Genomic DNA, 16,391 nt, shown 5'->3' on the forward strand with positions numbered 1-16,391 from the left:
CTTCAATATTTTCCATTTATAAAAAATAATATTAAAAATAATATGATTTGATAATATATAGCTATATATTAAATTTGTATGATCTAAGTAAGGTCCATGAAGTAAACTTCAATTAAAGTTAGTCTTTCTTAATTTACAAATCATAATAATAATAATAATTATTCTTCAAAACAAAGCAATAATTCCTTGCACATTTCATAACATGCCAATATTCACATATATATATATTATCATAAGCCAAATTGCGGCTTAAGTTGATATCATTATTGTTGTTGAGCTACTAACTACATTCAAGATAAACTAATGATCTCATCATGTGGACTTTCTTATTCATTTTATTATTAAATTTCTCTTGAGTGGTCTAAAAATGAAATTGCTGACCTTTTCTTCTCTATGATTGGATAATTTATTTTTATAAAGCTCAAACTCTCACTATATATATATATATACATATATGTGGAGATTGGATGGATATAGTATAAACTCTACAAAAGTGTGATTTTGATTATTATTATTATGATGAATAATTTGGTTAGAGATGATGAAGCTTCTTCTTCTTCTTCTATCCATGGAGATATCTTGGAATCGATACTCTCACGTGTGCCGCTCATAGACCTAGTACAGGCGTCGCGCGTGTCAAGTTCATGGAATTGTGCCGTCGCCGCCTCTCTCTGCCACCAAAACAGTCCAAAGCCATGGCTAACCTTAAACCCTAAATTCCCTCCTCGTACCAATTCAATCATATCCCATTCTTATGACCCACGTTCAAACATCTGGAACCGAATTGAAACCCCACATACAATCGCTACCCACTCATCCGCACTCCGATCCGACGGCTCTAATCTCCTCTACTCCATATCACCATCCGGCCTAACCTTCTCCTCTGATCCTCTGCATCTCACCTGGCACCAATCCACCGGTCCCAAGGTTTGGCGGGTCGACCCGATTGTTTCTCTTGTTGGTACCCGACTAGTAGTTGCGGGCGGTGGCTGCGAGTTCGAGGATGATCCTCTTTCCGTTGAAGTCTACGATGTTCCGACCCGATCTTGGAGTGACGCTGGGTCAATCCCAATTGGACTCAAGGAATCCGGTTCGTCCACGTGGCTGTCGACTGCCACCGATGGCCGGAGACTGTTCGTGACGGAGAAAGAGTCCGGACTTATGCATGTATTCGACCCGGAAACTAAAATATGGTCCCCTCCTTACTATCTACCAAGGGACCCAACTGTATTCAGCTCAATTATCACCTTCACCGGTGACAAGCTGTTCTTAATCGGTCTAATTGGGGAGAGGGGGAATATGGAGAAATTGAAGATTTGGTCACTTAATTTGGAAAGTTTAGAGATTGAAGAAGAAATTGGGGAGATGCCGAAGGAGATGATGGAGGAGATAAGAAGAGATGGTTTTCAAGCTTACTCTTTAAGCGTTTCCTCTGCAGAGAATTGGGTTTTCATATACAATTCTTCGCAAATAAAAGGAGTCTATATTTGCGAGGTCGTCAGCAGTGGCGGCGGCGGCGGCAAGGGATGTAGGTGGATGAGAGAGAACAATATTGCGACGGCGGGCAAGGACAATAGAATGGTGGTGACGAGTTCTAAAGTGGGGATTCATGACATCGGAAAGGCTTTGGATTTGATGGCGGGGAATCGGAAGTGCGACCCGACCCGACCCATTGAAAGTTAACTTAACCATATAAACGAACGAGGTCGAGGAGCAGTGGATATTATGTAGTAAAATGAAATTGCAGTTGTATTTTAATAATGTCATTATTTTAAAATATTATTAAGCACAAATTCATATGTAAAATTTTAATTTCTAATCTCAGCTCAATCTATATGTGTGTCAAATTTTTTAAGGAAAAAAAAAATATATATATATATATAATAACAATTTATATTTAACATTAAATTAGATGAACGTTAAATATTTTAACAATTTAATGATGCTTAATTTTTAAAGTGTTCAGGTTGTCGGGTCGAGAGATGCGGTTAATTTGAATATATATGCGAGAGTAAATGAATAATTGGGTCGGATTGTGGGTTAACCCGCCCATAAACTTAAAACGATTAAAAATAAAATTAAAAATGTTATAGGTATGTTTCGAACTTGTAACCTAACAAAAACAAGTACAATCATTTAATTAAGTATGATTGGAATGTGGTTTGCTGAGAGATAATAGGTCGGTATAAATTGAAAGTGATTAAATAAAAAAATATGAATTAGAATTAACCAAAGTGTGAGGTCACGATGTTAATATTTGAAAATATGAATCAAATATTTGATCGACCAAATTGAAAGTATAAGGTCACGATATGAGAGGTTCATTCGGAAAAAAATATGTAATGAGATATGTGAGAAGGTAAGTTGTTTCATCGAAGTGAATAAAATGTGGAATGAGAGCGTTATATTTTTAATTTTAATATATTATTATTGATTTATTAAAAAATTTAAACATTGAATACATATTATTATTAATTTTTTATTAAATTTATTTTATTTATATATATATATTTTTTTTTATCTGTGGACATCGTTTGCTTATTTGAAAATTCACTTCATTTGCTTTTATATAAAAGAATTATCGACTCATGGTTATTTTTGAAAAAGTTTATATGATATTTATTAAACACTTCAGATTCTTGTTAAAGTTTATATTTTGTGTAATGGGTTTACCAAACAAATATTTTTTTCTAATTGGGTTTTGGAATTATAGTTTGGGTTGGGTAGTGTGATTTTTTATATATTGGAATAAGGTTGGGATACAGGGATACAGGATACTCACTGGATCAGAGCAGGTGGGCTTCATCACAAACGTAACATGACTCGATAATATATTTATTTTTAATTTAATTCATATTTTGTTTATCTAATTTTCAAACTCACTCCAATTAAAATTCTTAGATCCGAATAACTGTATATATCCTGATTAATCTTATTCATTATCACCTAATTTTATATTAATCTATACAACTTAGTAAATTGTCTGCAAACATTTTGATGGACTATATATATATATTTGGAAACAAAGGAAAAGGAATGATTATAATTTCTTATTTATTTCATTGAGACAATCTTTGTTTATATGCACAACAAAAATTCAAATGACAACAAAATTTAGGGTTTACGGAATTGAAAAGATTATACAATATTTATAAGGAATATAAAAAAGAATATTTGTTGTCATTCATATGTACATCTTTGTGAGGTGTTCATCGTGATTCGTGAAAGCTCATAACTATGTGTGACCGTTGGAGAAGATAGAAGAGCTGAGAAGTTGTGTTTCCTCATGATAACAATGGTGAACAGACCTCATATGAATATTTCAACAACTATATATTTGTTTCAAAAGTTTGTCATCTATATATTATAATGAGTTATGTTTAGAGTTATTGTTGGAATTTTTAGGGTTACGTGTATAATAAATAATTGTGCATATGTCATATTTAATATAAGCCAAAATAATGTGATCTAATGTGAAATTAAGTTTATGGCTTATTGGTGTATTTGTCGTGAATATAAAATGAGGATACCTAAATGAAATTTCTAATTTTATGAAGGAGCTAAATTAGAAATTGTTAAACTATAATAACTAACTTATTGTTGGTTATATGTAACGGTAATGGTCCTCATTTTGAAGTAATGTCAATTCTCTTTTACGTCCCCATCAACAGAGAGAGAAATCTATTAACTTACTCATCAAATGGAAAGAACCATTCCACATAAAAAAAAGTCTAAAAAAATAGAAGATTTAAGACTTTTTCTATATTACAAGGAAAGAGAAGATTCAGATTTTAATTTCTCACACATTAAATTAATCTAATTAGGATAAATCTAACAATTGGTATCAGAGCCATCCTAATTTAATTATGTGAGAAGATTTTATATCATTCGGTTTAAGATATATATACATGAATTTATGATAATTTCAAATAATATATATATATATATATATATATATATATATATATATATATATATATATATATATATATATATATATATATATATATATATATATCTTTCAAGATTTATATATTCTGAATTAAAATTAAATTTTATGAAGTCTATCATAAAAATATGAAAATTGATGATAGATAAAGGGATATTTGAATTTAATACCATGATTAAGATAAGATCATGAAATGAATATTTGAATTTTTTCTCATGATTTCGGAATATATAGATAATTGAATTTTTTATAATACGGAATAATTGAGTACGAAATATAAAGATTTATCCTAAATTTATGGATATTTAGATTCTCTCGGTTAAGTTCTATATATGATATTTAGATTCTATCGGTTAAATGATTTATTTAATAATGTTTATTAGATTTATGGATAATTAGATTCTTGTTTAGATTTCTTGTTAAAGTTGTTAAAGAGGAATTCTCTGTTTTAAAGTTTAGATTTTCTCGTTAAAGGAGGAATTATCCATTTTAAATTGAGGGAGAAATTTTCTGTTTTAAAGTTTAGATTTTCTCGTTAAAGGAGGAATTATCTGTTTTAAATTGACGGTTGATATTGGTTTAGATTTTCTCGTTAAAGGGATAAATTCTCTGTTTTAATTTAGATTTTCTCGTTAAAGAGGAAATTCTCTTTTTAAATTGACCGTTTTAAATTGACGGTTGATATTTGTTGTTAAGGGATTAAATAATATATAATATATATTATAAATTAAAAGAGAATTAAGTAATAATGTTTAAGGTCATATATATATATATATATATTAATATATAATAAAATTTTAATTATATCATTTATTTTAGGATTAAAAGATTAAGGTTAATGATTATTAATAAATAAATTAATAATTGGATTTAGACTAATATTTAAAATTTGGTCAAATAAATCTTGAAGATTTATTATTTAATTTAATTAATATAAGATATTACAAATTTGAAATTCAAGAATGGAAGATTTGACCTACGGTATAACTTTATTTTTTATAATAAAATAAATTATATGTTTATTTGGAAAAATATATATTATTAATTTGGGTACATTTAAATTTAAAATAATGATATTATTGTACATTATTTGGATTGTATTGATTGATACAAATAATCATCAAAGTGACAATGTTTGTTGAAATTAATTCAAGACAATTTTGAATGGTAGTATTGTGTAATTCATTGATTATATTATTTGGCCCAAAGGCTGATAATTAATTGACATAATTGTATTAATAGTTGTGATGATAAATATGTAATAATTACAAAGTCTTATTAATGTGAATAATTAATCGATCCAAAGATAGATTGATTATTTGACATGTCTCTTATTATTAATGTTTGATCATTACACCAAAATATTAATAGCAATTAATATTACTGTCCAAAGACTTGATATTAATGTTGCATTAAGTATTTTGAGATGGGATAAATCATTATTTAAATTTAATTGTTATTTAAGTTTATAAATGTGAGCAACTATTTTATTAAATATTCTAAGTGATTAAGGGCTATAAATTTTTATTATGTCAAGTTAAAGATAGTTTTTTTTAGACGAGACTGCAATATTTTTTTGAGGATATTGAGTTTGAGGGGAAAAATGATTTTGTCTTTAAAAATGATTTAGATTAATAATTCCTATTGTGGAATATTTGATTTATATCTCAAGTGTTTTTTGACATTGATAAGGATTTTATTGATATTATGATAATGTTAAAAAATCAAGAGTAACAAGACAATATTGATCAAATTCATTAAGTAAACTCAACAACCTCAAAATCAAGTGTCTTTATGACAATCCAGTTTAATTGAATTACTCTTTAAGGATAATTTATGGTACTCGTTGCATATTTTGATATAGAGCTTCACCATAATAGATGTCAAGGGGTTTTTCAATAGAGACATTGAAAAACAATTTGGTGCAATGAGAATACTTTGTGTCGAGAGACCAAATTAATATGGTTTGCAAATTAAAGAAATTCATCTAAAGACTTAAAGAAGCGTCTCGTTAGTGATACCATAAGTTTCACAAAATAACAATTCTCTCTTTTAGTTTTGAGGTGAATTTAATTGATTATTTGTGTATCACAAGTTCAGTGGGAGTAAATGTTTATTTATGGTTTTATATATGGGTGACATTTTGTTTGTCACAAACTTTGCTTGACATTAAGTAGCCCAATTGTTATGAAATATTTGAAAAGAATTAAGATTTAAATGCTCACATATAAGAAGTCGGAAAGTCTTGAGATCATTGAGTATTCTGACTCCGATATTACGAGATGCCAAAATAGTATTAAATCTACTTCGGATAATATTTTTCGCTAGCTGGTTTTGTCGTTTCTTGAAGAAGTGTCAAACAAACACTTATGGCGTCATCCACTATTGCAGCGAAATTTATGACATGTTACTAGGCATCAAATTAAGTGATTTTGACATCAAGTTTATTTTATGAAAGAAATGATACAAAGTGGATAGATTTCTATAAAATATATATGTACAAACTCTATGGTTATGAACCTCATGGAAATAAGTTTATCATCTAATGTCTTTCATTAGGATATTGCTCGTATGAGTGTTATAGAGATCAACGATCTCTAACTTCAGTGGGAGTTTGTAACTTTGATGTCTTTCAGTTTAATTATTTTATAGATATTTATAAAGTTTTTATTCTGATCAGAAATTAAGTATTATTCAGTTCATTACACTTTGTATAATTATATTTAAAGTATGATCTCACTAAAGTCAAGTAGGACCAGTTGAAAATTGACATGAAAAGATCACCTTGCATGGAATTTTCATTCCTCACATTCATGATATGATTTGTCAATTAATTGTATTGATTTATGTGATCATTGTTGGGTCTAGTTGTGCTTAAATACAACGACGAGCTCTTTGATCCTATATTGATATAATTAATTGATAAAATTGTTTATACAACATATGATTGAGATGACATAAAATTTTAGACGCATTATGGTTGATACATTTATTTTTGTATATACGTGACCTAGTGGGAGATTGTTGGAATTTTTAGGGTCACTTGTATAATAAATAATTGTGCATATAAGCCAATATAATGTGATCTAATGTGAAATTAAGTTTATGGCTTATTGATGTATTTGTCATGAATATAAAGTGAGGATACCTAAGTGACATTTCTAATTTTATGAAGGGACTAAATTAGAAATTGCCAAACTATAATAACTAACTTATTGTTGGTTATATGTAACGGTAATGGTCCCCATTTGAAGTAATGTCAATTCTCTTTTGCGTCCCCATCAACAAATAGAGAAATCTATTGACTTGCTCATCAAATGGAAAGAACCATTCCACGTAAAGAAAGTCTAAAGAAATAGAAGATTTAAGACTTTTTCTATTACAAGGAAAGAGAAGATTCGATTAATTAAGGTACGTTTTCGCCGCATTCAGATTTTAATTTCTCACACATTAAATTAGGATCTAATTAGGATAATTCTAACCGTTATTGTGGATTTCCTTCGTGGTCTGAGAGCTCTTTAGTTTTGTTTCTGTTTGAAATTCTATTTTGTTGTGAATTGAGATTGATATTTTGTCAATCATCAGAAGCAAAAAAAAAAAAAACTATTCTATTTAACAGTTGCAATAATGCAGTTCCAATTTATTATGATTAAGCTTACTCCCCCATCATATGATTAACATATTTTTATTTTAATAATAAAAAAAACTCTATTTTATTTGTAATGATTAAAGCTACCCTATAATTATCAGCTTAATTATATTCATTCCATTTCTACAGCCAGCTTAGCCTTCACAATAGAGGACCCAAATTATTTTAACTAATTAAACTATAGTATATATAAAGCCTGCTAGTTCCTATCAATTAATAATTATACTACTAAACTTTTTCCTAATGATTCTGTCTGTCCTTTGTACTATTAATTTATGGCAGACCACATGCCAAATTGATAGTTCACGAAAAATATATTATAGAGTGCTTTTGTATTATATTTATTGAAATAAATAATTATTAAAAATTTAATTAGATAATAAAAAAAATTGTTAACAGAATTATGTACATCATAAAAACAAAATATAATTTAAATTTTAGTAAAAAATATATATAATAAATTTAAAATTTTAGTTGAACTTAATTTTTTTTATCTTTACTAATACCACACTAATTTGAACAAATAACTTTTTTAGGTATTATATTTTTAAATAACTATATATTTAACTTTAATATTAAGTTCTTTCAAATTTATATATCATATTTTATTTTTAATCATGAGACTCGTAAATGGTAAAACACAATAACTCATGTATTAAGAGCATGAATTTGAGTCTTAACATATGAATTAGTCACTCCATGAGCCTTAATGATTATAAGGCTATCCAAAATATGAATAAGATATGTTTGTTATCTCAACCCTCCTTTGAGTAATCGTTCGTATAAAGATTTAATAATTTATAACAAAATTTGAATATTATTGATTTTTAAGTGTAGTGTTTCTACCTCAATACTGCCTATCAGAAAAGTTCTCGTTTAAAATTGTTAATTTAATATTTTGATATTATATAATAGACCAAATATTAAAAACGTGTTGTAAGTAACTTTTTAAACTAAGAAAAGAAAATTAATATAACATTTAAGTTGACTTGTTTATTTATTGACTCATTAGTCATAAATTATAAATTATGTATATCATTTACACTCATATAAAAATTCAAACAACTAAATTTTTATTTTTCTTATATTAATACACAAGTCATTTGAAGAAAAATAACTGTCTATTAATTAAATAAAATATTTTCACTCATTCTTAATAAGAATTAAAATAAATACAAAATAGAAAGAAAATATTTTAAAATAATTTATAAACTCAGTAAATTAATAGAGATACACCCAAAATATATTTTATATTATGAAAAATATTAATATATATATATATATATATATGAGAAATGATTAGGTGAGGAAATTTGGTGAGGGAATTTGGTGAGGGAATGACGTGGCATAATCTTATTCGATGAAAAAATCAAATAATTTCTCTCTTTTCTCTCTTTCCTCCCACTTTTACATTTTCCAACCAATGAAGGTGATGCCACGTCATTCCCTCACCAAATTCCCTCACCAAATTCCCTCACCAAATTCCCTCACTCTATCACTCCTCATATATATATATATATATATATATATATATATATATATATATATATATATATATAATCAATTTAATTGATTTAGATACTATAAAGTTAAATTAAAAAAATAGGACTCTATTTTGAGCTATTATTAATATTTGGGCCATTAATATTTTCTATATATTTTTGAAAAGATAATTAATAACGGACCAAGCTTGAGAGGTTAAGCATCATATAAATTATGATAAAAGATATTAACACATTCCAATAAAATAATTTTAAAAGTTTATCTTATGAGAGTGTGACTATATATTACTTTATTTTATAAAGCAATCTTTTTTATATCCTTTTTAAGTAAAATGAAAAAAGAAATTGTGACTAGATTTAATATATAAAACGTGCCTTTCTATGTGTTTTTTATGGATTATCTATTAAGCTATCATGATTATATATGAATGAAAAAATTATTATTTAATTAATTTATTTAAAAAAAAAATTAAAAATTAACCCGATCTAGACAACAATGACCCTGACTTACTAAATGCGTTTATAACCTACAAAAAAAAAAATGAATGAAACAATATATTTAATTAGATAATTATACAAGTTTATATCACTAAGGTAAATTAATTTTATCAACACACCCTGGTAAAATAATTAATTAAAAATAATACAACACAAAAAAAAAATGACAACAAAACCAAGCAATCATTTAACAATAAACACAATCATTTGGGGCATCTCTAGGTATTCATTATAAATATCTATATATATCTAATAACGCCTAATAACGCTTAATTTAAAAGGTTGGAGGTGTGCATCACGCTCTCTCCAAAATTATTCACATCATCATCATAGTATTTTCTCTTTCTTAGATATATATATATATTTCTCTCTCTTCATTTATCTTTATCAATTAATTGTTTTTCTATCCCTTACCATATATATATTCACACTAATAATATATAAAATATATATTTTTTCATAATTCTATTAACTTTCATCATTAATTATTCTATGTCTATGTCTGTTACTCTTTTATATATATACATATATATTAATATTTTTTTTATTAATTACTTTAAAAATAAACCTAATAATTCTCGTCTAAAATATTATATATATTAATCACGCTCTCTCCAAAATGATCAACATCATCATCATATGTATTTTCTCTTTCTTAAATATATATATTTCTCTCTCTTCTTTCATTCTCAGGCTTATTTGTCATAGAAAGTGGTTGATTATACATATTCTGAAAAGATCTTTATTTGTTATAGATGCAATGACTATTTTTTTCTTGAGTTTTTGTAGACGTAATGTTGTCATTTTCACAGGGAGAACGAGGCTTTCAGTTATTTCAAAGAAGATCCATATTTGTGTAATGTGGTATGAACTCTTGAGCTCAAGTCTAAACTTCTTATCAATTATTTTTATTTTTATTAGTTCTTGAAATATAACTTTTCTTCTCTATTATGTTTCGTCTCTCCTTAAGTCTTATTTTGTTATTCAAAGACAGATGAGAGCAAAGTTATCTAGAGACTATATATATATATATATATATAATAATTCCCGATTTGTTTGCTTGGTTTCAAGTCCTTTTAGTCATCACTTTAATATGTTGATTTTTAATATTTCAATTGATGTTTTGATGGAGATGATGGGTTCATTGGATTCAAGATTAAACAACTTTGATTTTTTTATTAGGTTTTGGCGATAATGGTGCTATCATGGTTATGCAAAGTTGTTTTTTGTGATAATCGTGTTATCATGCCTGAAGGTGTGAGCATTGGTAAGTCAGTGAAATTTAGATCATTTTATCATAAAATTCATTTGTAAAAAGATTTTTTAATTTTTCTATTACATTAATTCTTGATTTTATTTGGTTTATTTCAGGTACTTTCAGCCATTATATGCCATTATACTTCTAGATGCAAGCTATTATGTGAATGTTTGTTTACTTAAAATATTTTAATTTTGAGATAATTGTGTTTAGCTTTAGATTTCTTATGTATACACTAACTTGAAATAATTTGTTTAATACTCATAATTTTAATGAAATAATAATGTGTTTTATGAATTTAATTTTATTGTGCAACTACTATTTTTATCTACTAATTTTATGGTATATTTTAGTTTTTGATACTCCTGTTTTTATTAAAAAAATGTTAATAAAAATAAACTCAATAAATATAACCTACCATCTATATATATTAATATTTTTTTATTAAATATTTCATTTAAATAATTTGATTATTTATAAAAAATTCAAATAAAATAAACCCTTCTCATCTAAAAAGTCATTTGAGATTTGTATTAAATATTAATATTAATTATGAAAACTATTTAGAAGATTTAAATTGTAAAAAAAAATATACTTACATTACATTGAATATGTTCACACTAATGGATAATAAATATTATTATAACCTCTAATTAATTCAGTTTCATTCTAATTTATAACTAATTATTATAAATAAAATTAACTTATAATAAATATTATTATAACCTTCAATTCATATATATTAATAATTTATTCAAATAATTAACATCAAATAAAATAAATCCTCCTAATTTTAATAAAATAATAATTTGTTTTATGAATTTAATTTTATTGTGCAACTACTATTTTTTGGTATATTTTAGTTTTTGATACTCTTATTTTTTTTTAAATGTTAGTAAAAATAAACTTAACAAATATAACCTAAATAATTTGATTATTTATAAATAAATCCAAATAAAATAAACCCTTCTCATCTAAAATTATTGAGATTTGTATTAAATATTAATATTAATTATGAAAACTATTTAGGAGATTTAAATGGTAAGAAAGTATACTAACATTGAATATGTTCACTAACGGATAATAAATATTATTATAACCTCCCATACATAAAATAAATTATTAGAAATAAAATTAACGGATAATAAATATTATTACAACCTTCAATTCATATATATTAATCATTTATCCAAATAATTACCATCAAATAAAACAAACTCTCTCCGTTCTATTTGAGATTTGCATTAAATATTAATATTAATTCACTAACGTAATAAATCATTCAGTTTCATTCTAATTTATAACTAATTAATAGAAATAAAGTTAACGGATATTAATATTATTACAACCTTCAATTCATATATATTATTAATTTATTCAAATAATTAACATAAAATAAAACAAACCCCTTCAGTCATAATTTATAACTAATTAATTCAAGTATTCGACACCAACAAAAAATGAGTTTCATTTTACAAAATTTTAGACAAATTTTTAGGTGGTACAAGTAAATTCATAAACAATTGATACTTTATTTTTATTATTATTATTATTAACTTTATTATTATTATTTTTTTGACATATTTTAACTTTAATGTTATATTGGTGGTTGTTCAATATCTACATTATTTTGATATTTATATATGTATTTGTCTTTACATTTGGTAATAAACTTTTTTTTTGTCACTATTCTATATTTTGGTGATATGAAATTAAAATAATAAGATGTTTATTGAGAATATTATCAAATTCTTAGCCTTTTTGATATTATACTTTTTATTCTCTATTACTTTTTCATCTATTCCATTTAAAATGAAATTATCTGCAAAACATAAAAAGAGAAATTTCGAACAACAATTTTATTGTTTGAATGTGTAGAACCACTAAATTCTTATCGGATGATCGACACTATGAATAAGAGTTTTGTTTGATATTTATAGTCTCAAATTGGTAGGACTTTTAAATGATATTTATAGTCATAAATTTTGAGAAATTAGAACTTCTGATTCCTTGTGTTGTGTCCAATTACGATCCTTACAACCTTAAAAAAAATGTAATAAAAAATATTGTCAAATTATCGATATTCATTCCACTTCTTATTTCATCTTATATTTTTTTTTTTTTATATTTACAACTTAGACTAACTATTATAATATCTATTTATATTAGAATTTACAAAAAATAATACAAAGAAATTAATTTGAATGGTAGATTTAAGTAGCAACTACAAGCATTTAGTGGCATTTCGACGTTGATTTTTAATTTTATTTTCCATGTTTTTTTAGTTAATATATGTGTTAACTTACATTCGTGCAAACTTACATTCGTGCAAACGCACGGACTTTTTGCTAGTTATCTTTGTATTAGAATATTAATATTTACTTTTTTACCTGTTTGCATTATATGGATACTCTATTATAAATATTATCTTCAAATTAAAGCATGATATCTTATTTTTTAACTGTGTGTTTTATATGGCTACCATATTTTAAAGACTGTTACAATTATATTTTCCTTTTAAAACATTACTTTAAAAATGAAGATTCGAAATAATATACAATAACTATAAAAATATTATCTTTTAATAATATTTATTATTATTATATATATTTATTATGATTTACTTAAAACACAGTTAACTAGAGAACTTAATCACGCAAAAAAATAGAGTAAATAAGTTTGAGAAGATTTTTAAAAATAAAAAAGATTCTGTTTCATAATAAAATATAGAAAATAAAAAAATGTGAGTGTTGTTGCAGATAATTATTAACCTATTCCAAACTTAAAATTTAAAACATAATAGATTATATATTCTTTATATATATAATTTTTTTATATGATAATATTTCCGCAAAGTGTATTCAAATTTTATTCATTTCCAAATATTATAGTTAACTAAAATACATAGTCTAAGTATCTCTTCTTATAGTTTCATTGTGCATTTTTATTTATTATAAAAAATAATAAATAATTTTCAGCATAATGATTTTCCTTTCAATATGTATTCTATTATGCTCAACTTTACAACGTTATTTTTATGTGATTCGTATTATCTCTATACTAAATTATTCGGAATAGTTAAAGACTACAACATTAATCTTGTGTGATTTTTTTTGTTTGGTTCGAGTTATCATATGATTATCGTTAAATAATGAATCCATCTCGACAACGTAATTGAATGCAACTAAATGCAAAGTTAGTTATTCTAATCCCCTCAATCTCAATGTATGGATGTTTTATTGACTAATGAGACACCTCAATCTAGTTGAGCGGAGGAATACAAAAGAATATAAGATTTATTGATTTTTTTTACAGTAATTACACATAGTTATTCTCTAACTATATTTAATTTTCGTGTGATTTAAAAAAATAGGGTAAAATACGTGCAGTTGGATCACGCGTTTTCTACACATCCATTTAAGCGCGTGCCGTACATCGGATGATGTGACGTGGAGATATGGATAAGGCATTTGGTGGTGGGGAAGTAGTTGTGGTCCAAAGGAAAAAAAGTAAAAAAACAAAAAAAACTGGCCAGCTCTGTTCCACCGAATTTGCACATGGCAAGCAGACAATTATTTAGTCATTTTAAAATAAATAGTTACCTTCATTAATCATTATTAATTTATTATTAATTTACTCTTATTTTATATACAATCAGTAAAACGTGTTTCAAAGTCCAGAAATAGTTATTCTGACTAAATTTTAATATCAATTAGAAAAACTTGTATGGGTTAAATGATGAAACTATTTCTGGACTAAATTTTAATATCAATTAGAAAGACTTGTATGGGTTAAATGATGATTTGAAGAGATGTATCCTTAAGTTACTCATGTGAATTAAGTTAATGAGAACTCTTTTATATAATATATATTGTTTTAGTGAGATTAAATTTTAGAAGATACATTAATGAATAATTAGAAATCTATGTAATTGACGGTTATGCGAGTGTGATGCTCTTGATTCTACAGGGGTGTCGGGTGAAATTCTTGTGGTATGTAATGAAAAATATATGAGAAAATGAATGTTAATTTGGATAGATATTCGGTTAACGTTCAATTAAGAAATCAGAAAGATAATTTCCTATAAGTAATTTATGCGGTTTATAGATCGGTTCTCTCACAATTTAAAATATAATTCTTTAATGAAATGGAAAACATGGTTAGTCTCTAAGACTTACCAATTGTTTTTGCGGGCGACATTAACAAAGTTAGATCCTGTCTAAAAAAGGGGCCAATAAGCCAAGTAGTCTAATGCGCGAGTTCTTAGAGACAATTGAAGACTTTGAACTTATCGTGCCTTTGGAAGGCGATCAATTCACCTTTAAGAAATGTAATGACAATGCGTGTCATATTTATTCTCGTATCGACATATTTTTAATTAGTGAATCAAGTTTTTGAAGGGTTGCTAATATATTTTAAAAGGTTCTTCCATGGAGTTATTCAGATCACCGACCGATTTTGATGAAATGTCGAATGATTCATAAAACATGTCGACCATTTAGATTCGAAAATAAATGGTTGATCAAAGAAGACTTTATACCACGTGTGCGAACATGGTGAATGTGTTAGACATCGGTTGGGTCTCCGTCAAGTAACCTCTTTGTGAACTTAAAGAATTTGCGTAAACTTCTCAAAAGTTGGTTTGTGAGAGATCGTGCCTTATGTTGTGCTGAAATTAATAATTTATGTAATGAAATTAATGTTATTGATGGGGTTGAGGAGATTCGTAAACTCTTCAATAATGAAGTTAGTTATCGGATTCACATTGTTAGTAAGCTATTTGATGTGTAAGGAGAAAGAAATTGAAACACGCCAGCGAAGTAAAACCACATGGTTAAGAGTCTAAGATAGAAATACCAATTTTTTCTATTGGATATCTAACGCGCAAACAAAAATAATGTGATTAATTTAATCTCAATCGAGTGAGAAGTTCATAATATGGAACTAGAAATCTCTGTCACTACTGTCAAATTCTATAAGGCTTTGTTTGTGGAGTCATTTAAGGTCAGACTTAAATTGAACGATATTACTTTTGATTCAATTAGTATAGCGCAAAAAGATATGCTAAAACCTGTTTTCCATTGGAGGAGTTTGAGCAGGCCATTAAGGGGTGTGGAAGTTATAAAGTGCCAGAGTGCGACGAGTTATTTTGGCTTTTTTAAGAAGGCGTGACATTTTTTTAAGACTGGAATAATGGAAACAATTGATCATTTTTTTAAAAATCTTTTTTCAATATTTGACAAAAATTGGAACTCTACTTTGATATGTCTCTTTAAAATTCTAAGAACTATTGATGTGAAAAATTTTAGACCGATCAGTCTCGTTTTGTATTTCTATAAGATTGTCCCAAAATGTTTGGTCAATAGATTGCGAAAAGTGTTAAAGACAGTCATATATAGTAATCACATGACGTTAATCAAAGATCATCAAATCTATGATGTTGTATTAATAACTAATGACTACATAAACTTACTTAATTTAAGGGTGACAAATGTATGCTTTTGTCAAGTTGTATATCGAATTATGATCACATCA

At 26.1% G+C, this 16,391-nt stretch overlaps 1 protein-coding gene across 1 annotated transcript; it reads left to right on the forward strand.

The window, feature by feature from the left end:
• The first annotated feature begins 519 nt into the window (after nt 1-519).
• Nucleotides 520-11,004, forward strand: LOC124925147 (F-box/kelch-repeat protein At1g23390-like). Its single transcript, XM_047465118.1, has 4 exons — nt 520-1,652; nt 10,411-10,462; nt 10,781-10,865; nt 10,970-11,004. Exons 1-4 carry the CDS (start codon nt 520-522, stop codon nt 11,002-11,004), a joined length of 1,305 nt encoding a protein of 434 aa, XP_047321074.1.
• Nucleotides 11,005-16,391: the final 5,387 nt, after the last annotated feature.

Source organism: Impatiens glandulifera, chromosome 2 (assembly GCF_907164915.1).
Source record: "Impatiens glandulifera chromosome 2, dImpGla2.1, whole genome shotgun sequence".
NCBI classification, from domain to species: Eukaryota; Viridiplantae; Streptophyta; class Magnoliopsida; order Ericales; family Balsaminaceae; genus Impatiens; species Impatiens glandulifera.

What these genes read in the sequence shown, in the direction of transcription:
- LOC124925147 (XM_047465118.1), top strand. Translation starts at nt 520, where the DNA reads ATGAATAATTTGGTTAGAGATGATGAAGCTTCTTCTTCTTCTTCTATC. An exon ending in TTGATGGCGGGGAATCGGAA is followed by an intron (nt 1,653 to 10,410) that starts GTGCGACCCGAC and finishes TCATTTTCACAG; the next exon opens with GGAGAACGAGGCTTTCAGTT. An exon ending in ATCCATATTTGTGTAATGTG is followed by an intron (nt 10,463 to 10,780) that starts GTATGAACTCTT and finishes TTTTTTTATTAG; the next exon opens with GTTTTGGCGATAATGGTGCT.